Genomic DNA, 24,454 nt, shown 5'->3' with positions numbered 1-24,454 from the left:
CTTCATCTTTTCTTTGTCTTTTTTACACAATAAATTTAATATTGAAGACTGTATTAAAGTTGTACAAAACACATGCTGAATTATTTTTTAATAATAAACTAGAATCTGTTTTACAATTTAGATTTATCTGTTTTCGGACAGATCTGCAGACTCTTGGTATTGTAATCTCAGTATCTTCATGAGGGAGAGACACCTGGAATAGTTTTCTTAGCATCTTAAAGGAAGGAGTTTCTGGAGGTGCTGAACAATAGTTGCTGTTTTTTTCCTTCAGCTCATCCCAAATAAATCACCTCAAATCACCTTCTCAGTTCATCAGGTTTAGATCAGGGGAATAATGTGCAGGAATAACTGTTTACTGTTTACTACATAATTCTATATGTGTCCCTTAATCGTTTTCATAAATAAAAATAAAAAACACTGAATGATGATGAGTGACTTCTGCTCATCCTCATCCCTATGTCTTCAGGATGGTATAATGACTCGTCTTTCTGTAGATTCAGTGTGATCTGTGGAGTGTGATATTGGGATGATATTGTTGAAGCATTGCTGCCACCCAGTGGCACCTCCTGCCAAATCTCTCAGGCGGGGGGGGGGGAGATATTACAGTGATATGATTTTTATAATGACCTGTTCAACATTAACAGCTGTATAACTAGACACATGGCCACCAAATATTGCATATTTCCACTCCTCCAGCTGGACTGATTATGTATATTTATAATATCTTATACATTACTTGTTATTGTACCAGTGCTTATTTTTTGTACTCTCCACTGGATTGATTATTATGTATTGCATTTTTGCACACCTCAAACTGGACTAATAACTTTTGTAATATTGCATTTGAACAATACTCCATTGAACTGTTTATAATTATATATATATATATATATATATATATATATATATATATATATATATATATATGTGTTTATATATATATATATATATATATATATATATATATATATTGTTTCTAAGTCTATTTATTACTTTTTTTAATTTGTTTTAATCCGGGTTCCGAGTGGTCCAGTGGTCTAAAGCGCTGCCACTATGATCAAGAGATCAGTCTGCATCCCAAGTCGCTGCGCTTTCCTCCAAACGTTAGCGCTGTGATGCTACTCGGCAATACTGCATCAGCTGCAGTTCAAAAAGAGGCAAAGTCTGACTTTACATGTATCGGAGGAGGCGTGTGCTGGTCTTCACCCTCCTGGTGTTGAGGCATCACTTGTAAATTTGGGAAAATGCCTAATTTTTCACTTTTTTCTAACTTTTTTTTTACAGTGTAGTATATACAGTTCTGTAAAAAAAAAATGAAGAGAGCACTTCAGTTTCTGGATCAGTTTCTCTGATTTTGCTATTTATAGGTTTATGTTTAAATAAAATGAACATTCCTGTTTTATTCTATAAACTACGGACAACATTTCTCCCAAATTACAAATAAAAATATTGTCATTTAGAGCATGTATTTGCAGAAAATGAGAAATGGCTCAAATAACAAAAATGAGGCAGAGCTTTCAGACCTCAAATAATGCAAAGAAAACAACAAGTTCATATTCATAAAGTTTTAAAAGTTCAGAAACAATATTTGGTGGAATAATCCTGGTTTTTAATCACAGTTTTCATGCATCTTGGCATCATGTTCTCCTCCACCAGTCTTACACACTGCTTTTAGACAATTTTATGCCATTACTCCTGGTGCAAAAATTCAAGCAGTTCAGTTTGGTTTGATGGCTTTTGATCATCCATCTTCCTCTTGATTATATTCCAGAGGTTTACAGTTTGGAAAAACTCATCATTATTAAAGGTGCTCTCTTTTTTTTCCCCAAATGCTTTCCACATCGGGGGGCAGGTGATCATGCATTTTGACTAAATATGTCATCTCGACGTCCTGTGAGGGCAAAGAGCTGTTCTAACTGTTTAACATATGAAAGATGCCTAATTATATCGCAGTGTTTATCTCAAGTGTTGATCCATCGTGAACCAATCCTCTTCCGTCCCACTGCTAAGCAACACACACTCATCCCAGCGCATTAGCATAGCGCTAAGTGTTTCCTCCTCCTGCTGGAGGAGGTTTGTAGATCAGGGCTGTGTGGAGAGAAACAGCAGTGCCTACTTGTGTTTCAGGGACGAGGGTTAATAAAAGAGATTAGAGCTTAGTTTCGATAGCTTGCTGTAAATGAAATCAGGTTAAATGGGAGACTGAGGAGGAGAAAATTCATCAGTAGCGTCGCTATGAGTTTCCTGTGCTGCTCCTGCTATTGGACGGGTATAAAAGACTGTTTTAACTTGGAGCCTGATGAAGAAAATGTGTCCTCAACTGGTGGCCCTGGTGGAAGTGGAGAAAACATTCATATTGTTGTGGAAGATCTCGGGGTGGACAACCTCAGCTTCATCCTCAGAGAAGTGGAGGACTTTTCTAATTTACCTGCTCAGAAACCGCAGATGAGTCGCTCGGCAAGTTCGGTCTCTTCGTTTCAGAGAGGGCTGCGGAAGGTGAAGTTGGCGCCGTTGTCCTCGATGCCTCTCCAGTCCAGAACCAGAACCCAGGACAGCCTGACCAGTGACGAGTACGGATCCGCTGTGGATTATCTGCTGTTTAGGACAAGCAGTTCCAGTGATGGAGGTCTGCTCACGCCTCCTGTGATCAATCTGATTCCTCCTACGCCCTCGGACGTCTTGGACGATGATCAGTTTTTTGACGTTAACTCGGAGGAGGACAGCGTGGCTCACACGTCTGGAAGTGAAGGCGTGGACAGCGTGGGAAGCATTGCCACCACAGATAATGTACCTAAGGTAGATGTAGAGGAAGCTCAGGAAGAAGATCAGAAAGCTGAACCAGAGGAGCTGGATACTCTCGACCCTCAGAATGAAAATCCAGAGACTAGTTTAAAACAGAGAGCAGATATCAGCGAGGAGGAGAAGAAGAATCAGAAGAAATTCTTGCGCTCCTCTTTCCAGGTGCCACCGTGTCCCATCCTGTTCCCACGAAAGCGTAAGAGCCTATAAACAAAACTGTATGAATATATACGTAAGATACAAGACTTTTATTCTATTGCTAGGGATTATTTTACTTGTTGGGCGTCAAGAAAGGTCTGTGTTTATATTGGCAGGAAGCTTCAATGCCGGAATCAATTTACTGCAGTTTACAGAACACAACCTGGGTGAGTCTGTATGCAGTCGAGAGTATCGTTTATACACACTGTAAAACCCAATGAATTCAAAAGACTTGCAAGAGAAAATGCTGTGTAACGTACTGTAGAGTGGGAAGGATTCCAGGGTGAGGTTTGTAGTACTGGTGGGAATGCTGGCCACACCACGTAAAGGCACCAGTTTTGAAGGGCATGGCTTAAAGGAGAACTCTGGTGTAAAATGGGCTTTTGCTGTAGTAAAACATGATAAAAATTTCCTACCTTTGATGAATAGCACACCTTTATCCAAACAACCTTCAGACTGGGCGACACAGGGCATAATTTACCCTGATAAATCCAGCTCAAAATAGCTCCACACCTCCTTACTGAATCCGGAGCCCTGACATTTAAAACGAGGCATTGATAACTTAAAAAGTGCACAAGAAGCGTATTAAAAACCACTGTTTACATCCCATATAACACTAGCTTCAGCTCCGAGCGCCGCCATCACTGTACTGATAATAACATAGACATATATATACACATAGACTCCGCATAGCGTAGCAGTCGGCACCAGCAGTGATGGCGGAGCTTGGAGCTGAAGCTACATGGCGTTATAAGAAGTAAACAGTGTTTTTAATAAGCTTCTTGTGCACTTGTTAAGTTAATAATGCCTCATTTTAGATGTCAGGGCTTTTTTCGGATTCTAGTAAGGAGGTGTGGAGCTACTTTGAGATGGATAACGGTGGAAAAAGTGATTTATCAGGGTAAATTATTTCCCCAGTCTGAAGGGTGTTTGTTGGATAAACTGTTAAAATTTCTGGATCGCTGTGGGAGAACGGAGGTGTGCTATTCATCAAAGATAAGTACTTTTTATCATGTTTTACTACAACAAAATCCATTTTCCCCTTTACATCCATTTTTCTCCTTTAAGTACTGGTCTGGATTGTAGGACATGGCTTGAAAATAGGCCAAAAACTAGCAATTAGCATAAGTGAAGCTCAGTGATGATCAGTGATTATCTGTACTTTAATTTCGCCAATAATGACAAAGAATTTGGCAACAAATAAAGTTTTTTTAACTTTTTACTTTAGGTTTATATCTGATAAATAGTTGATAAACTGTGCTTTTTCTTTGTTCAGATGATCTGAGCAGTAAGGACAGCTCTAATCGAGACTTGCTCATGACGAAGCTGAGATTACTAACTTTCCGTGACAACATGGATTCAATTCTTCTACAAAAGGTAAGAAAAATTAGAGAATTGTACACAAAACATGAAATTTAACAACAGCCCTGCTCCCCATTCACACCTGAGACCTTGTAACAGTGAAAAGTCACATGACACCAGGAAGGGAAAATAGCTAAATTCTCTTACAGTTTCTGTGATACTCTGTAATTGATGGAGTATATTATACTAATCCTTCTTTATCTTTATTGCTTGATTGAGACATTACTACTTTATGTTACCAGCTATCCTTGTAGATCAGGTCATAGTAAACATAAGGGCAAAGTAGATCATTTTCTACACTGAAGATATTTGATAAGCAACATAAGTGTTGATTTGATCTAAAACTGGTCAAATGTTCTATTTATCTGATTATCTACCTGTATCATATCTACTAGAGGCAGATTATATTTACCCAGTATTAGGGATGTCAATATCAATGTGCAGGTCCATAAATATTTGGACACCTAGACAATCTTCTTGTGTTTTGCTTTGCATGCCACCACACTAGGTTTAAAAAAAAAAGAAGATGTAATTAAAGTGTAGATTTTCAAGCTTTTAGAAATTACAACCAGTTTTTTTTTTTATAAAAAACACCCTTATTTCAAAAGTAACCAAACAGATGAACTTTGTTGAGAATCCTTTGCAGGCTGAAGTCTGTCTGAAATCTGAAACCTATGAACATCACACTCTAAAAAACAATATGAGTACTTTTTTGTACTCAAAGGTACACTGTTCATAGTTGTACCCTCAATAGTATAATATTGGTCTTTACAGAGTCAAATTTGTTCCCTTTGAAGTATACAATCATTCCTAACAGCAATAAGTACAGATTTGTACCATTTAACCAGCCAAAAGGTACATTCAGTATTCTGTATCACTGCACTAATAAACAATATATATTTTATTTGCACATTTTTTATTTGAAAGCCAGACAATTTTGGATCATCAAGTTTTTGAGCCATATTCAGTTGATGATGATGTTTATAATTTTTATAATCTTTACTGGCACAAAAAACATGGGTACAAAAAAGGACTTTCACTGAAAGGTACTTTTTTGTACCTCAATATAAGGTACAGCCCCAGCGACAAGCTTTGTACTCTTTTAGGTACAAATCTGTACTTACTTTTCTTAGTGTGCACTATACGCTGAGTTTCCTCCTTTATAATGCTTTTCCAGGCTTTACTTGTTGCTGAAGACAACAAGTAATTTTACCTTAAACAAGATATGACATGGATTTAAGTGCATTGGTGAAAAAAGTGGGAAAAATATCATTAAAAATTGTGAATTCTGGTGAAATGTGGGAAAAAAAATTCTATATCGCTATATATATATATGGCAAAAAAAAGGAAATGCATTACATTTTTTTGTCCCAATATTGTTTAATTAGGTTTTCTCATAGGATCATACAGCTCTGGAAAAAAAGAAAGCACTTATGAGCAATTATGAGCCTCTTTGATTTTAGCAAATTATAAACCTCTGGAATATAATTAAGAGGAAGATGGATGATCAAAAGCCATCAAAGCAAGCTGAACTGCTTGATTTTTTGTACCAGGAGTAAAGCAGCATAAAGTTATCCAAAAGCAGTGTGTAAGACTGGTGGAGGAGAACATGATGCCAAGATGCATGAAAACTGTGATTAAAATCCAGGGTTATTCCACCAAATATTGATTTCTGAACTCTTAAAACTTTATGAATATGAACTTGTTTTCTTTGCATTATTTGAGATCTGAAAGCTCTGCATCTTTTTTTTGTTGTTTCAGCTGTTTCTCATTTTCTCCAACTTATTCCGTTTTTCATGTCTATTAAGAAAATTGTACATATTTTGGTCTGCAGGCGACAGCTACAAGATCCTGCAGTTTGGGAGGAGTTCCACAGAGTCACACCTTTCGATCTGTTCATCACAGAGCAGAGGATTCTTCTAAAAATGATGGGTCTCTGAGGCAGAGGAGAATAACCGTCGGTAATGAGACGTTTGGTTTATAAATGTGTTTATCTTTGCTTACGTCCACAGTGTGATTTTCTCATTTGATGAAGATGAACATTTCCATAACTATCAAAAGCATATACATTTATTTATATATTTATTTATTTAATTTGTTTCAGCATCATACATCCCTCAGCCGCAGGACCAGAATGGAAAGTTTGAGGAACACACAAACCAGGTAATGCCTAGTTTTACAGTATATCTCTGTAACTACCTGTGTTTAACAGCTTTAAACTGACAGTTTGTGGAAACTACCTGTGAAAAGTATTTAAAAAAATGTTATGTTAGCCAATTATATAAGAAATATGCAAGAAAGTGCCTGTAAAATGGTAATGATCTCTAATCAAATCTAATCTAATTCTTGGTTGAACAACACACACTGTTGTGGTAAGACTACACACTGATGGTGAGTTACAGTAGCATTGAAGGGGTGGGCACCAATTATGCAAATAAATGAAGCCAGGAGCCAATAGGAAAGATGTCATTTTTGTGTTATGTACAAAAGAAAGGTCGGTGTGTGTCATAACTCTCCAATTTTTCAAGTGTGACCCTTTCCCTTATAAGGGAGGAATCCTCCCACTAATAAAATAATTGAGAAAACAGGCAACCCAATGTAGGAAATGTAGGAAAACAACTCAGTTATTAGAATCACCCTTAGGGGGCCCCTACTGACAGCAGAATACAACCAGACTGGAACATGTTCAGCAGCATCCATGCACACCAGCTGTTCACTGATACCATAGCAACACCTTAGCAACCACCTGGCACCAGAAACTACATATATATATATAAGAAATATGCAAGAAAGTGCCTGTAAAATGGTAATGATCTCTAATCAAATCTAATCAAATAAATGAAGCCAGGAGCCAATAGGAAAGATGTCATTTTTGTGTTATGTACAAAGAAATGTTAAGTTACATTTACCTTAATTTGTTTAGTCTATCTCAGATGTTTAGTCTAGATAATGTTTACTCAGAACTCCTACAAATTAATGCTTTACAATACAATACACAATGTTTAGTCATATTTAATATAGTTCCAGTCAAAAGTTTGGATACACCTTAAAGTCAGTGTTTTTTCATTATTTTTAAATGTTATTTGTTGTAGATTCATATTAAACTCATCCAAACTATGAAGAGAAACATATGGAATTTTTATATTTTAGATTCTTCAAAGTAGTTCCTCTTGTTTAGATGATCAGTTTTGAACATCTATGCTGGATTTTTGAGGTAGAGTCTCCTGGAATTCAGGCTTTCAGTTAACAGCTGTGCTGAACTCATCAAGAGTTAATTACTTACTTGAATTTCTTGTCTCTTAATGTGTTTAAGAGCATCAGTTGTAAAGTAGTGAATAGGTAGAGTTACAGCTATACAGTGAATAGTGAATATTTGAGTAATGTTCTAATCCAGGTTATGAGAAGAAATGAAGGTTATTTAATCCAGAAAGAAGAATTTCAAGATGTTTGAATGTATACTCAAGTGCAGTTTCAAAAACACAGTAAATCATGTAATAACGATGAAACTGGCACTCATCAGGACTCCAGATAAGAGAACCTAAAAGCTTCTTCAGAGAGTATTTAGGTTTTAAGTTACTAAATGATTCCTTATGTAGTCTGGATCACTCCTCTATTCATTTACTATGTATATTATATTTATGATTTTGTATATATTAACCCTAATAAACGTTTCTACAATGTGTCTGATGCTTTCTGAAAGCTGATTGGTTGTGTGAATGTTTCAACAGCAGAACTTAATTGAGCTTCGACACAAACCGCTGGTGGAGATGAACACGGAGGAGGTGTGCCAGTGGTTCAGCAGCATCGGCTTTCAGAAGTGCCTGCCTTTCATTAGAGGTCAAATCTGGAGTTTACTGTTTATATATTTACTACACTGTAAAAAGAGTATTTGAGTAGTAGGTGAAGTAATGCAATATTGTATTCTACAATATCTAGCAATACTGTGCTCTACTGCAGCTGCTGATCTCAGTGTTTTAGGCTGTAAGAACAAGTTACTCTTTTCTCTGCTGCAGAGAAAATATATTTATTTTATATTTACTGAATATCACAGCCGAAACTCACGCAGAATTATGATATTAATACCTGTAACATGATAGATTTAAGTCTTATATCAGTAAAACTGTGTTCCCAGTTCTGATCACATTTTAACCCCTTCAGACCACGTTTATCACAACGGACATTATATATTCTTGCACTCAACACAGATTGAGACCTATTGTCCATCAGAATAGACGTTTATCAACCAATCAAACAGCAGTTTAGCCCTGAAAAGTAAAGCATGACTGCATCCTAGATAATCAGTAAACACATTTATTTATTTTACTGTGTAAGGACACTTTATAAAATAGAAGAACTTATATTGAATTAAAAGAAGTTATAATTATTTTACTGCTATGGACATAAAAAGTCAAATAATACATATGAATTTTATTTATTTATTAATTGAATTTTTATTTTTGATTGCATTACATTATTATTATAACATACATACATTATTATATATATATTTTAACACTAAAATATAATTCAGCTCTGAAAGTCTGGCCAGTTATAACCACACCCACCAAATATTACAAATCCAGCACTGGATCCTGGATTAAAGATCCAGATTTAAAATAGTTCTTTAAGTAATGAATAATAAATTATGTAAAGTTAATTATTTCCTAAGACACTTAGTTCAGTGTCTTAATTAATATCAAATCATTTGAGTTATTAACATGTAAACTATTTAAGGTAGCTTTCTTTGCATTTCAGTTGCGTTAATGCAAACTGTTAACTTGAAAACAATCAGATGAAACAGGCTGATCTGACTTAAAATAACTGTGTTCATTTAATTTGTTAACTTGATTCAGAAAAACTTAATTTAGAGATGTGTTTCCAATTTTCCATGGAATTAATTTTGCAATCTGTTTCCCTATCCTACCTATTCTCATGTTTATTGCTCATCAGTTGACTTATCATGATTTAGGCCCAATCATATTTCTCTTTTGTACACGTATCTCCAATTTTTCAAGTGTGACCCTTTCCCTTATAAGGGAGGAATCCTCACTAATAAAATAATTGAGAAAACAGGCAACCCAATGTAGGAAATGTAGGAAAACAACTCAGTTATTAGAATCACCCTTAGGGGGCCCCTACTGACAGCAGAATACAACCAGACTGGAACATGTTCAGCAGTATCCATGCACACCAGCTGTTCACTGATACCATAGCAACACCTTAGCAACCACCTGGCACCAGAACCTACATAGGACACTAACACTTTCCCAACCTCACATACATTCAAGTACATTTACTCATGATTGGGTATTCACATAATCTATCTATCTATCTATCTATCTATCTATCTATCTAGTAACCAACACGGATACCATAGCAACACCTAAGCATCCACCTAGCAACTGCTTAACAACACCTTAGCAACCACTACAGACACTATAGCAACCACCTAGCGACCAATTGGCAACAATTTAGCAACCACCATGTGTTCCATAGTAACACTTTAGCAACCACCCACCAACTATTTAGGAACACCTTAGCAACACCCTAGCAACCTCCAGGGACACCAAAGCAACACCATAGCAACCCCCATGAATGCCATAGCAACACCTTAGCAACTGCCTAGCAACCACTTAGCTAAAAAAGAGACAAGGAACAGCACATTACACCTCAATCTTGTTCAAACAACTATATAAGATTTCAGGTGGTTATAGTGTTTTTATATATGAGTGCTTTGCTGTTTGAATTACACTTGATTTGGTGGGGTATACTTTGCTTTGGGCCCCTAAGTGCTTTAAAAAGGGGCCCTGGATATACAGTAGCTACAGCAATGGAACGCTAAAGTTCAGCAGCCTAACTGCTGCTGCTGCTTAACTAGTTTACTTTAGGGCGTATTTTATCGTATGTCTTTAGAAAGGCAGGGCAGGCGGTGCAGGAATTAGTTATTATTGTCTGTTCCTTAATTGCTCTGTGATTTGGAGCTGAAATTAGCTTTTATAGCTTTTTTATTTGCTTCTGTTGCATTTAAGGTGGTACAGGAAATTAAGCGAGTTAGCTAGCTAATGAGATAAACTACTAGTGATTATTTATGCCTAAATATAAAAAAAAAAACATTGAAACTACACATTTAACTATAGTAATATAGTGGTTATCATAATTTTTAACAAGGTAAATCTTTAAATTTGTGGTGGCGCCTGAAAAACTACCTAAAGGTTCCTAATAAACTAACTGCACACTTTTAAAGTTCTTAGTGTCTTTTTTTTTTATTTTGTAAAAATAATGATTTCTTAGAATGGGTAATTCTATGCCCTGATCACTAGCACTGTAAGCCTGTTTGGAGCATCGGATAAAAGTGCTGTATTTAGGAATGCTGGGGGTGAACGGAGGTGGAATATTTGACAAAAGTTTATACTCCTTATCACGTTTTACTATAACCCAAGTTCATTTCACTCCAGACTTCTCCTTTAAACTTACTGGTATTTGTTACAGAGGCAGAACTAACAGGTTCCCACATTACCTGCATTGACCTCGATCTTCTGGATGTTCTCCGAGTGTCTGGTCTGGAGGAGCGAGAGCGACTTCTGTCTGCCATCTACAAGGAACTTCACCCACCCAACACCACCACCCAGAAACTGGACATCCTTCTAGGTAACAGACCATAATTATGACCAATCCGAAGGAGCTTAAATGGGGTATGACCTATTTCATTAAATACTTGTTAACAGAAAACACAGGAGCTCCACTGACTCAATACAACCTTGACAGACGACAACAGTCAGGCATTCATCGCTATCTTGGCAGTAAATTGTCAACAAGGCATCCAGGTACCTGCACTGTTAAAACAGCAAAAAATCTGCCAAAGTCAGAGCTCATCTGACTCTTAAAAGTAATGATGAGTAAGTGACACTCTGATTGGTTTATTTCATGTTACGCCAAAAATTAGTACATGCTTTTTGAAGAGTTTTGAGCCGAGCAAGTTGTACTTTTCCGTCATTACAATAGCAAAGACACACCAATGTAGGGCTTTATACGCTAACAGGAAAATGTTATAGTCAATATGAAATTTGACTGGAAGTGTAGTGCTCATAGCTGATAGGACTGTGATAGTATGGTTAAAGATCTCATTCTATCATTTTTTAAATTAATTTTAAAATGTCTAGTTGCGTCTCTAGTATGAATTAATATCATGTGAGCTGGTTTTTGTGAAAAAAAAAACTGCTCTGGTGATCTGGTATAACCTTGCTTTAGTCCAGTGGAGGAGTGTGTGGGGGACGAATGGTAGGATTTCGACTCTTGCTCATGAATACTCATACATGCAAACATATCGCCTCTGATTGGCTAACAGCACTGCAACACAAGGAAGCAGCAAGGCAGACAACAGTTAGAAATGTTTTAAAATAAAGATATTTTTACACTAAAAACAGTCATGTTAATTTACAACATGTGTAATAAAGCCCTGCTAAATGCAGTTCAGCCACTGACCTAGTCTTAGAGTCTCTGTAAAACACCAAATCCATCAGAGATCCTATATAAACCTATAATTACTTACACACAGAGGTGGGTAGTCCAGGTGCATAAAGTAAAAATCCACCCCAGGAACAAAACCCTGAGGTGGATTTTTACTTTTAACTAGTGTAACTGTTTTATCTCCATTGTACTTTGCTGGTGGTGTTTCTCCACAGACCATTCTAACAATTCTAACCATTTGTTTCTTAGCTCTGAACTACTGGGTAAAGTATATAAACACTGATGTGTTATTCACACAAATAACACAGGAATTAACTGCACTGTTAGCACTGTTAGCTCCTATCTGACGAGACAGCGTCGCTGCCTGGCTTAAGCTCTGCCTGTGGGCGGTCCTGATCTGAGGTGGGCGGGGCAATGAATACTAATTTGCGGGTTGACGTAGAAACGGTGCTTTTCCTGATCGACTCATTTTTCTGAATATTTTCTTTTACTAGTTACTGCAGACAATGGAGGTTGAGGAAGAGTTTGATGTGCAGCATCATAAACAACTCAGAGAGACCTGCTGTATTTCACAAACAACAAGAACAAGAGGATTTTAGTGGAAGTAGAACTTTAAATGTTCTAGTTTTATTAAAGGGGAAGGACCCTTTTAGAAAAAGAGACTCACAGGGATCCATTAAGACTTATTCTTTTTGTATTTTAACTTTTTCTTACACAGAAACGTTTGGTCCGAACCATATCGACAGATTTACAGCTGCTTTGGTGTCTCTGACCAAGTCAAAGTCTTCACCCCAGATCAACTGTCTGACAACCAACCAAAATTCACATAAATTCAGGTACGAGTAAAATAACCCTAAATAATATATACAGTGTATAATTTCTCACAGATTTCCCTAAAATACGTATTTTCTCTTATACCTCATGCATTTATATTTTACAGACAAAAAGGACAGCAGTTTGGGGCTCACAGGAACACTCATCTTGTAGAAATCACAATTTATGGTAATGTTTAATATGATGATAAAGGCTAAATACTGTATCTCACACAGATCACTGAATATATGATACTTTAATACAGTGTCATATCATAGTCAGTGTACAGATACAGTACAGATACTTCTTATAGGCTTAGGCCATTTTTATTTAGAGCAACAATTCTGTTCCTCACATCCTTAGAGAGTTCTTTGCCATGAGGCGCCATGCTGGACTTCCAGTGGCCAGGTTAAGAGAATTTAACCTAAAACATCAAATTTACCAAATTTAACAGCCTGGCACTCTTTCACACCTAAGACTCACATGTCTCGTTAGTGACATTAGTGTCGCATTTTTGTAGATAAAATATACTTTTGTGAGATATTGTACATATAATCGTGTGTGCATGTGTTCCTTCATAATATAAATACAAAGAGGCTAAAGCAGAAACGTCTGGCAACTATTAGGAGGTGATGATCTGATGTATAATCCATATATACAGCTCTGGAAAAAAAATAAGAGAGCGCTTAAAAATGATACGTTTCTTTGATTTTAGCTAATTAAAAACCTCTGGAATATAATCAAGAGGAAGATGGATGATCACAAACCATCAAACCAAACTGAACTGCTTGAATTTTTGTACCAGGAGTAAAGCAGCATAAAGTTATCCAAAAGCAGTGTGTAAGACTGGTGGAGGAGAACATGATGCCAAGATGCATGAGATTAAAACTGTGATTAAAAACCAGGGTTATTCCACCAAATATTGATTTCTGAACTAAAACTTTATAAATATGAACTTGTTTTCTTTTTTTTTTTAATCTTTTTTTTTGTTATTTCAGCCATTTCTAATTTTCTGCAAATAAATGCTCTAAATGACAATATTTTTATTTGGAATTTGGGAGAAATGCTTCCTATATATTCCTCTGCCTATTCATGTCCCTAAAATATTTTATATGTTAATGATGTAGGCAAAGCTACAGAAGAGAAGTGGGAGCACATTGTATTTATTTAATTTAAAAACTATTATTATTATTATTATTATTATTATTATTATTATTATTATTATTATTATTATTATTATTATTTCCTGATTTAATATGATAATCTCTGATCTGTTTGATGTGATATGCTGTATTGTGTTTGAGACTAAGGGCTTTCTGGTGTTATGTTAGCTTTAGAACGGATAGTACATTTAAGAACGCCGAAAGATACGAGTGTTGGGAAAGTGATGGAGTCCTGCCTGAGGATGCTCGGAATAAACGAAGATAAAGATCAATTCAGCCTGAAGAGCAAGCAAGGTATGATATATATATGTCTAAAATAAGTGAATTACGTGAAGATAATGAGCTAGAATAATGTTTTGTTTCTTTGTTTCTGGAATATTATCTCAGTTTATTACTGTATGATGATGTAATTGCTAAATCTCTGCCTTTATATATTTTATGATTTCATTCAGAATGGCTCATAAACAAAACAGTAAATCATTCATTTAACTTTCATTAAATTTAACAGTGTAGAAATGTTCAGACTGAATAAGCTAAGATAGAGGTTTATGAATACTATAAAACAGAAATAGCCAGTTGTTTCAAATAAAACTCAATAAAACTCTGTCTAGTTTTTTTGTTTATTTATTGATTTAGAAAGTTATCCAACAGTAACTTGAGTCATTAGTGATTTTATTAAACGATGAACTAAACCAAACTGGGTTTAGTGAAAGTAGCTACTGTAGACGCACCCAGGCGTAATTAAAGCTGTTTTCATGTGGGTCAGCCAGACGTCTTCCTGTAGCAGTTTTCTCCAGTTTCTCTTTTGAAGGTGTATAAAACTCACCGCTCTGATGGTGAAAGTGTGAATGTGTTGTGTGTAAGTGTGTAAATGCTGCTGTAGTAGAGCTCTTTTTAACAGTATATGATTTTTTTCAGTTTTTAGTTGATTTGTTTTTCTAAAAGGCCCCATGCCAAACTTTCTACACTGGATTCTGTACTGTTTCTGGTTATTGGCTGGACCTAAAGAGCTTAATTGGCAAAAAGTAAGGAGAGAAAAAAGATCTAAAACTTTTTACCAGTAGTGTATATTAATATCAATGTAAATTTGGCTTAAAGATCTCCAAAATTACAGCACACTGTGATGTAATTATAACCAATTCTGAATAATTATTATGAATTTGTCACATCTTTGCCCTGTTTCCTGTCTGTTTTCATGTCTCTGTGTGTGAACCCCACTTGTATCATGCTCCTCTGTGTTGTTCCCCAGTAATTTTCCATTCACCTGTGTGTAATTTGTAGCTCCGCCCCCTAGCCCCAGGTGTTTCTACTTCCTGTGTGTGTTTCCTGTTTGTATATATAGTCCTCCTGTATCAGTTTGTCTGCGGCGGTCTTTGCACTAACCCCTGTTGTTTGTCATTCCCGTGTTTGCTTTCTCGTGTTCTCAGTCATTGCCCTTGTTTATTTTTTGTTTATTTCTCCTTGTTTATGTTTTGTTTATTCGTTTGTTTTCCTTGCCCAGTTTAGTTTATTTCAGTCTTGTTTCAGTTACTCGTTTGTTACTTTGTTTAGCCTCCCTGTTTGTATGTTAGCTTTATCTCTCGTTTGTTCTGGTTTATTTCTTTATTTCTTTGCTTGCTTGTTTATTTGTTTAATAAATACTCCCTTACCTTCTTTTTTTACGTTCACCTCCACATCTCCCTGCTCCTGCAAATCCTGACAGAATTAATGAATTAAATGTTATTTATTGTGTTTCAAAGTGTTTTTCCTGTGTTTTATTAATTGTAATTATGCTTGGATGGATGGTAATCTTTTTTATTATTATAATTTTTAAAGATTCTTCAGAGGAATTCTCTGTGGAGCAGCAGATGGGTAACCTGCCGGGTTCAGAGACCAGACTACTGGAGCTGGAGTTGTGTAAAAAGGTACAAAAAGCAGCAGTGTTTCAATCAATTACATTATAAATACTTTATTACCTATACCTTCATTATATATACACTTTACTGGAGTAATTATTTTACATTTTCACACAATTATCTGAACTTTCTACTCCTCACATTTTAATAAAAACAGCCCTGTTACTCCTATATTTTTTTTCATTTCAGCTCATTTTTAATTTCGCTTCTCATCGTTCAATAAAACCACTATCCAGATAAATCTCTCCATCCATATTCCAGAGTGAATCTGATCACTGATTGTGATTGGATGTAGAGAAGTATAAACATATACCATTCTGACTCCCTATTGGTTTATACTGTGATCCATCACACCTGCACACATCCCGCCCCTTTTATACTTTAAGTAGTTTTGAATCCAGTACTTTTTTAAACACTTTTACTTAAAACGTAAAAAGCTTGAGTTAGTTCTTCAACTTCTACTGAAGTATTTTATTCCACTGCAAAAAAACTAAATCTTAGCAAGTGAAATTGTCTAAATTTAAGGCAATAAATCTCTTTTAAAAATGTTCTTCTCTAATAAGATTTTTTGTCTTACTAAGTATTAGATTATTTTGCTTATTTAGGGATAATTATCTTAATCATTCTTACGTAGAATTTGTACCTTATTTTAAGTAATTTAAACTCAAAATCACAACTCACAATCAAGCAGCAATCAAGTTATTCTGATTCTTGTGTCCAAAAACAGTGACTTTTTTGCTTGATTTAGGTGTTACTTCACTCATTTTGAGACTTTGCCATGGCTTTTTGTAAGAAATCTTACTAAGAATATTTTGCTTACCCCATTGGCAGATATTTTTGCTTCAAATACATATATTTGTCTTAATTTGCATATATTTTGTCTAGTTTTTGCCAATGGATTTTTTGCAGTGTAATATATTTATTATATTTAATATACTTCTACCTACAGGGTAATAAATGGAGATACGTTTCACACAGATCAGAGACATACTACTAAATACTGAAACTGATGAGTAAAGTATTTATTTTATCTACTATAACTATAGTAAAATGTTGTATAATTTAAGGTGGAATAGCTATAAAGGTAAGAAACTAAGTTGTAGCACTTGAATTTAACTATTTGTCTCCTTTGGTATTTAAGGTGGAACTGAAAAATCTATAATGCAGAAGGTGAACATTTGACAGCTATGAAAGCTGCAGCACTTAAGGTGGAACTGAAACTTTAAAGGACTCAGCTTAGCAGCGGGAAGTAAAAAAAAAACCCTTTTTCAGGTGGAATGGAGGACTATTTGTGGGAGTTTAAACGAAATGTTTATAGAAGAAACATTATGCTTTTGTTTCCCTGTTTTTTTCTCTTTTGCAGGAGAAACCGAGTAATTCTCCAGAATCCCCTGAATTCTGCACATTAAATACGGCTGAAAACAACGTCCAAATAATAAACCAGCAAATCAGAGATGAGAAGCTCCAAGAGCTAAATCAACAAGTAGACTTCCTCCAAAATATCATCCTGCAGGTAAACTTTTTACATCAATTCCATTTATATTTTAATCTCTTCACAAAGAGAAAAAAAAATAGACTAGACTAAACCACACAATGAAGGAACACATAAGGAATCATGTAGTAACTTAAAAGTAAAGTTAAATAAACCAAAATACTCTGTGAAGAAGCTTGTAGATGCTCTTATCTGGAGAGCTGTTTGTTAACTTGTGGTTTCTGAGGCTGGTAACTCTGATGGTCTTTGCAGTGACTGCACTTAAGGATACTTTCATAGTTCTTAAAATTTTCCTTTTCTGATTGACTGACCTTTCATAAAGTATTTTTATATATATTTTTATTTATTTGAGTTGTTGTTGTTGCTTCTCATAATCTGGATTAGAACATTACTCAAATATTCACTGTATACCTGTAACTCTACCTCTTCACTACTTTACTTTAACTGATGCTCTCAAACACATTAAGAGACAAGAAATTCAAGTAATTAACTCTTGATGAGTTCAGCACAGCTGTTAACTGAAAGCCTGAATTCCAGGTGACTCTACCTCATAAATCCAGCAGAGATGTGTAAAACTAAAGAATGTAAAATATAAAACATATTCTGGTTTGTTTAACACAATGTTTTTCTTTATAGTTTGGATGAGTTTAGTATTAATCTACAATACAGAACCTTTTAAAATAATGAAAAAACACTGAATTTAAGGTGTGTCCAAACTTTTGACTTCTACTGTACATGAAAAATATGTACATACTACACCATGCCAGTAGGATTCTGCTGTTTTGATTATGCACTTTAAGCTTGGATAAGTTTAATTTAATTCAATTATTTGAGAAAAAACAGTTTGTGACATCAGTTGCTTTGCACAATAATTCTAAGGTAAAAAATAAGGTAAAAATAGCTTAGTATTTAGTCTTCTGTTTGATTGAAATGAACTAAAATATAGATTTGAAATGCTACAGAGTGAACAGTATAGAGCACACAGCCAACACAGAGTTATCTCCTACAAGCTCACCAAAGATAGTCTACCAGCCAGAGGGAATGACTACACACTGATGGTGAGCGTCAGAAACTGAAGGACACTCCCAGTATGTAAATAGATTGTCCTGAAAGCCAACAGAAAAGAAGCATCAGACTGGGGTTATTAAATACGGTTATTAGATTATGATTCGATTTAATGGACAGGTACATTTAAAAAAAATAGAATATCACTGAAAAGTAACTTTATTTCAATGATTCAGTTGAAAATGTGAAACTCATATATTATATAGATGTATTAAACACAAAGTGATTTATTTTAAGCATTTATTTCTTTTATTGTTGATGATTATGATTTACAGAAATGAAAACACAGAAATCAGTGTCTCAGAAAATTTGAATATTATATAAGAGCAACTGGTACTTTTGTGGGCAGTATGGGCAGTGTGTCAAATCCTGCTGGAAAATAAAATCCACCAGCAGATGACATGGAGAGACATGTCATCTGCTGGTGTTGATCCACTGTGTTTTATTATCAAGTCTAAAGTCAGTGCAGCTTTGTTTTCCCACAAAATCTTACAGCACTTCATGCTTCCCTCTGCTGACAAACTTTTATGGAGTTTTTTTTCTAGGGATTTTTTATGGATTATTTTCCAGCAGGACTTGGCACACTGCCCACACTGCCAAAAGTACCAATTAGTCTTAGTACAAATTCAAAGCTCTTACAATCGCCTACAAGGTGATGACAGAACAGGCTCCTTCCTACCTGCACTCGCTCCTGAACGCTTACGCTACCTCCCGGCCGCTGCGCTCCTCCAATGAATGTCGCCTCGCTTTGCCAAACACTCACACAAAGCAATCCAGACTGTTCTCTTACAGAGTTCCACAGTGGTGGAACAAACTACCTTCCACTACCAGATCAGGAGAATCTCTCGCTATCTTTAAGAAACTCCTGAAGATAGAGCTCTTCAAAGAGCACTTACTCTCCTAACACCCCTAACAAACTAACTAATTCTAACCTCATCTCCTTCTTCCTCTTCTCTACTCCTCTATCCCATTATTTCCCTCTGACCTCCTTAAGGCCCTATCTATAGATGTTTTATTTTTAACTTCTATTATTTTTGTACTTAACCTCTTCTATTATTTGCACTTCAATATTGTAAGTCGCTTTGGATAAAAGCGTCTGCCAAATGTAATGTAATGTAATGTAATATCTTACATTTTTTAAATCTAATTAACTCAAGTTTTCATTGGGCGCCGAGTGGTCCAGCGGTTTAAAGCGCTGCCACTATGAGCGGAAGGTCGCAGGTTCGAACCCCCACTCATGCCGCTTTGCCATCAAGCTGCCGGCGCTCAGAGGGAGCACAATTGGCCCTGCTCCCTCCGGGTGGATAGATGGCGCTCCTCCCCACATCACTCCTAGGGTACAACACAGGGCGTCTGTGAGCTGATGTATCGGAACTGAGTCGCTGCATTTTCCTTCGTTCGCGCTAGCCGCTTGACAATGCTGCATCAGCAGCAGCTTGAAAAGTAGAGGCAGCTGACTTCACATGTATCAGAGGAAGCATGTGTTAGTCTTCACCCTCCTTGTTGGGGCATCACTAGTGATAGGGGGAGTCCTAATGAGTCGGTTGGGTAATTGGCTGTGTACATTGGGAAGAAAATGGGAAAAATTAGAAATTTCTATAGTTTTCAGTAAACTTGTGATTAATGACTGTGTATTATACTGTATATATAATTCTCAGGTGCAGGAGCTTCACCAGGGTCTGGTGGTGTTTTGTGCGGAGCTGAAGAGCACTGATGGACAGCTGGACACTGAGACGCTGGACAGTCTGGAGCTCCAGAGACGTCTCAGCCAGGCTCAAAACCAACTGCAGGAGAAGAGACATCATCTACAGATGCTGAGGGACAACACAGATATCACACCTGTGCAGAAATACAGGTATTATTAACACTGCGTTTAAACTGGAGATTTGTGGAGAGCAGAGGCCTTCAGTTGCTTAGAATTACCCTGGGGTCCTTTAAGACCTTACCGACTATGGTGACACACTTGGAGTGATTTTGTTGGTTGATCACTCCTGGAGAGGGTAACTTTGGAGTCTAAACCCTTTACAGATTATTTAATAACCTTCTCCAGCCTGATGAGCATCAATCTACTTTTTTATAGACGTGTGTGCAAATCTAATGATGTTTTAGATCATACTTATGCAGAAATATAGAAAAGTGTTCATAGATTGTAACGTGTATTTGTATATGTGGAATTGCAGGAGAGCAGAAGTGTGTCTGCTTGAGAGGATGAGACTGAACTGTCAAGTGTTTAAAGAAGAGATAACGCTGGTGCACCTGAATCGACACATCGCTCATCTTCACTCAGCGCTGGAGGAAATCCACAGAAAGGTGAGATAAATCTAAAATATTTACCTTACAGCACTACTATATAGGATATTTTCAGGAGATTCTGGACATGAAGAGTCACTACACTTCAATACATTCTAACATTAATAGATGAAACATGCTGCTCTGTAATAATAAAATATACCAGCCCTGATTAACATGATTAAAAATGAGATGCAAATATGAACAGAATTTAGATATATTAAGATTTTGATAATTTTTTGACCAAAGGTTTGCTTAGTGAAGTCCAAACAGTACAAAAATAAAATAGTAAAATAAATAAATAAATAAAACAGTAAAAATAAAATTTAAATAAAAAAGGAAAAACAATCCATATAAAATAAAATAGTCAAAATAAAAAAGTAGTACAAATAAAATAAAATAATACAAAAACAGTAAAAAAAAAATTAAGACAGTCCAAATACAATAAAATAAAAAAAGGTAATATAGTAATAATAAAATGGCCAAATAAAATAAAACTGTCCAAATAAAAAATGGTCCAAATAAAATCATTGTCCAAATAAAAAAAGGGTTAAATAAAAAAGTGGTATAAATAACAAAAATGGTCCAAATAAAATAAAATAGTAAAAAAACAAAAAATAATAATAATATAGTAAAACAAAATTGTCCCAATAAATAAAATACTGTATTTTCTTTATTAATTTTAGTATACATCTTCTCATTAAAACACTCTGACCAGGGGAATTTTATTATGAAAATGTTAAAATGTTGATGTTTTACGTGGTTTTCTGACTGTAGGGTTAAATCTGTGAGATCTTCTGTGTGCTGTAGTGGCTGTTTGTGTTCTCCATCATCCAGTTATTAAATATATTTATACCTGTATCACCTGCAGGAAAGAGCAGCCAATCAGACGGCTTCGTTGGGTCAGCTGGTGTCTCCGCAGTGTCCGGCGATGCTGGTGGCTGTAGAGGAGAGCGCCGGGCCGGACGGGCGCTACACCTTCACTGTCTGCAGGGTGGAGGGAGGAGGACTTCAGGTGGAGAACGCTGGAAACAGCAGCCTCTATCTGAACGACAGGTACTTCTTTTACTCTACGTTTCTGTACACCTGACCTTCTGTACGAATCTGCCTGAGATCAGTTCATGTTAGCATGTTGTAGCATTCTTCTGCGCTAGTGGTGCTGACACTTATTGTGATTATACCACAGTTCCATTATCACTGTTTATTGAAATAATTTAAAGAGTTAAAGAGGAGGAGAAAATATGATCTGTTTGGTTAAAAAACTCCACCAGTTAAAATAGTTCCTGCCCTGTTTGGTTTGTAAGCGCTGCATCGTTGTTAGGTTACCTGTATGTGGCGGAGTAATACATGGAGAGCTTCGGTTACAGTGCATTACCGGCTGATAATGGCACTCATAGAACGCCTCTCAGCCAATCACATTGCAGGGTCGCAACTAACTGTGGTATATTATACTGTATATTCTTCAGAACGAAAGAAGCTGGGCATGTTCAGAGCATTTAAAGACTAAAGTGTGTGTGTGTGTGTGTGTTTCAGGCTGGTGGAGGTGAACGGGGTGAGTGTGGTGTGGAGCAGTGAGGAGGATTTAGCTGCTCTTCTTCAGAGACCGGTTTCTCAGCTGGTTATTCTACGTCAGCCGGCGTCTCCACCCTCTGTAGATCAGCCCCAGCAGCCCCAGCCCTGCCAGCCCTCAGCCGTGGGTGGATGCCAGGATGGAGCAGAGGCACAGTGACCCCGGCACGGGTCTGAACTCATAAAAAAATAAACTGAAAGAAAAGTGACACTACAGATGTTACAGAAGCAGGAATTAAATCTGTAGTGAAAGTTCAACTAGGAGACGCTATGTCACGTCTTTATCCAACCAATCACCAGCTTCCCATGCTACCATGTCTACCTGCGTCTTAATTAAACCAATTCTGTACAGAAAAGTGGAACTAAATGTGAAAAACTTGTAACTGCAGTTGTTGCCGCCAAGAGTGACACAATCAAGTTATTTGATTTTAGTGGGTAAACATTTTTTCACACAAGGTTTGATTGGTTTGGATAGTTTTTTTCGTTTAATAAATAAAATTATCATGTAAAAAGTGTGTTTTATATTTACTCAGGTTATATTTGTCTGATATTAAAGTTTGTTTGGTAATCGGAAAAAAGATCTTATGACAAAAAAGCAAAAACTAAAGAAATCTGTAGGGGCCAAATACTTTTTCACGCCTCTGTATATTTGCTTTATCACTCTTATGAGTGATGACCAAATTCCTGTGACTGTCTGCCACGCCCACCTTAGCAACCTCATAACAATCAAAACTATTGTTACATGTAAACGTGTTGTTGCTAATGTTGCTAAAGTAGTGGCCCACTTAAACAAACTCCACCCTATAATTAATGATACTTTAATGCCTATGAATGTTGTATATGTACTTTATTATGAACCATTTAGTTCACTTAAATCCATTTTTATTTACTGTAAATAAGCAGTTTTGTAATTTTTGTTGCATATTTGTGTTGGGTATTATACTGAATACACAACATTCAAATACATTTTTATAAACGGGTTGTAATGTGGCATTTTTATCATGCACACATTATAGGTATGGATTGTTATTTTTCTTTCATCTAGATTGAACAGCATGAAAATAGTGAGATATTGCTGGTTCATGTACTGCAAAATAATAGTACAGTCATGGCAATTAGAACAGAATGTATGGCTAATTCATAATCACAGTATTCTTTAAAGCATGATATTGATAGATTTTCATTCACAAAGTAAAGGAGAGAACTAAGCTGTTAAAAGCTGCCACTATATTCACAATCACACCAATTCCACCTTAAAAGCTGCCACAATATTCACAATCACACCAGTTCCACCTTAAAAGCTGCCACAATATTCACAATCACACCAGTTCCACCTTAAAAGCTGCCACAATATTCACAATCACACCAGTTCCACCTTAAAAGCTGACAATATTCACAATCACACCAGTTCCACCTTAAAAGCTGCCACAATATTCACAATCACACCAATTCCACCTTAAAAACTACAACTATATTCACAACCACACCAATTCCTCCTTAAAAGCTGCCACTGTATTCACAATGTCACTAGGTCACCATAAAGGCTACAACTATATAAGAGGCTGAATTTAGCTTCTTATTCGCCAGTATCTTTTTGAGATTTCCGTTCCACCTTAAATGCTGGCTGAACAAACATTCGGCCGCCTGTAGATGGCGCATTTTAACAGTAAAAACAGCATGTAAGCAAAGCGCTGTGCAAACACTCTGAATAAAGGAGAGAAGACAATGCGAGGGACAGAGTTTAACTCTGAGTGAAATATAATGTAAATAAAATTAGATATGAATTAAAACGTTATTGCTCTCACTTTTGGCCTAATTCCCAGGCCATTATATCTTCAGTCTTAAGTAATCTAGAAAACTATCATACCTAATACACAATACATAAGACTGTCAAAATCCTGAAGGACAAATAATACTGTTGACTTTTTTCACAATGACCTTGTGAACACAGCATGTTATATAATATTAAATTAATATTAATAATGAATGGTGAAATAGCACTTTTTGCCTAATTCCAAGACCATTATCTCTTCAGTCTTAAATCGTCTCACAAAAATGACTATCAGACCTAATACCCAATACCCCACGCTGTCTAATTCCTCAAGAACAACAAATATTACTGTGGAATTTTTCCATAATGACCCTGTGAACATAGCATGTAATATAATATAATAAATAGTGAAAGCACTATTAGCCTAATTCTATGACCATTATCTCTTCAGTCTTAAATCGTCTCACAAAAATGACTATCAGACCTAATATCCAAAACCTTACACTGTCAAAATACTGAAAAAGAACAAATTTTACTGTACATTTTTTCCATAATGTCACAATCCTAAAGA

General features: G+C 36.0%; 1 protein-coding gene across 3 annotated transcripts; it reads left to right on the top strand.

Annotated features, from left to right (window-relative positions):
• Window positions 1–2,123: 2,123 nt before the first annotated feature.
• LOC103038221 (uncharacterized) lies at window positions 2,124–22,982 on the top strand. Of its 3 annotated transcripts, none has more exons than XM_049472583.1 (16): window positions 2,131–2,995; window positions 3,114–3,164; window positions 4,274–4,374; window positions 6,194–6,320; window positions 6,464–6,522; window positions 8,091–8,196; window positions 10,849–11,007; window positions 12,545–12,662; window positions 12,767–12,828; window positions 13,971–14,096; window positions 15,618–15,706; window positions 17,061–17,210; window positions 19,913–20,109; window positions 20,435–20,564; window positions 21,415–21,599; window positions 22,077–22,973. In XM_049472583.1, exons 1-16 carry the CDS (start codon window positions 2,236–2,238, stop codon window positions 22,270–22,272), a joined length of 2,616 nt encoding a protein of 871 aa, XP_049328540.1. In that variant the 5' UTR covers window positions 2,131–2,235; the 3' UTR covers window positions 22,273–22,973. The 3 variants fall into 3 exon arrangements, with proteins under 3 accessions (XP_049328541.1, XP_049328540.1, XP_049328539.1); XM_049472582.1 differs by having other exon boundaries at window positions 2,133–2,995; window positions 8,088–8,196; window positions 22,077–22,970; XM_049472584.1 differs by lacking the exon at window positions 13,971–14,096 and having other exon boundaries at window positions 2,124–2,995; window positions 8,088–8,196; window positions 22,077–22,982.
• Window positions 22,983–24,454: the final 1,472 nt, after the last annotated feature.

Source organism: Astyanax mexicanus, chromosome 25 (genome assembly GCF_023375975.1).
Source record: "Astyanax mexicanus isolate ESR-SI-001 chromosome 25, AstMex3_surface, whole genome shotgun sequence".
Lineage (NCBI taxonomy): Eukaryota > Metazoa > Chordata > Actinopteri > Characiformes > Acestrorhamphidae > Astyanax > Astyanax mexicanus.
Note: the sequence above shows the minus strand (reverse complement) of the source record. Positions and strands in the feature narration are given on the sequence as shown.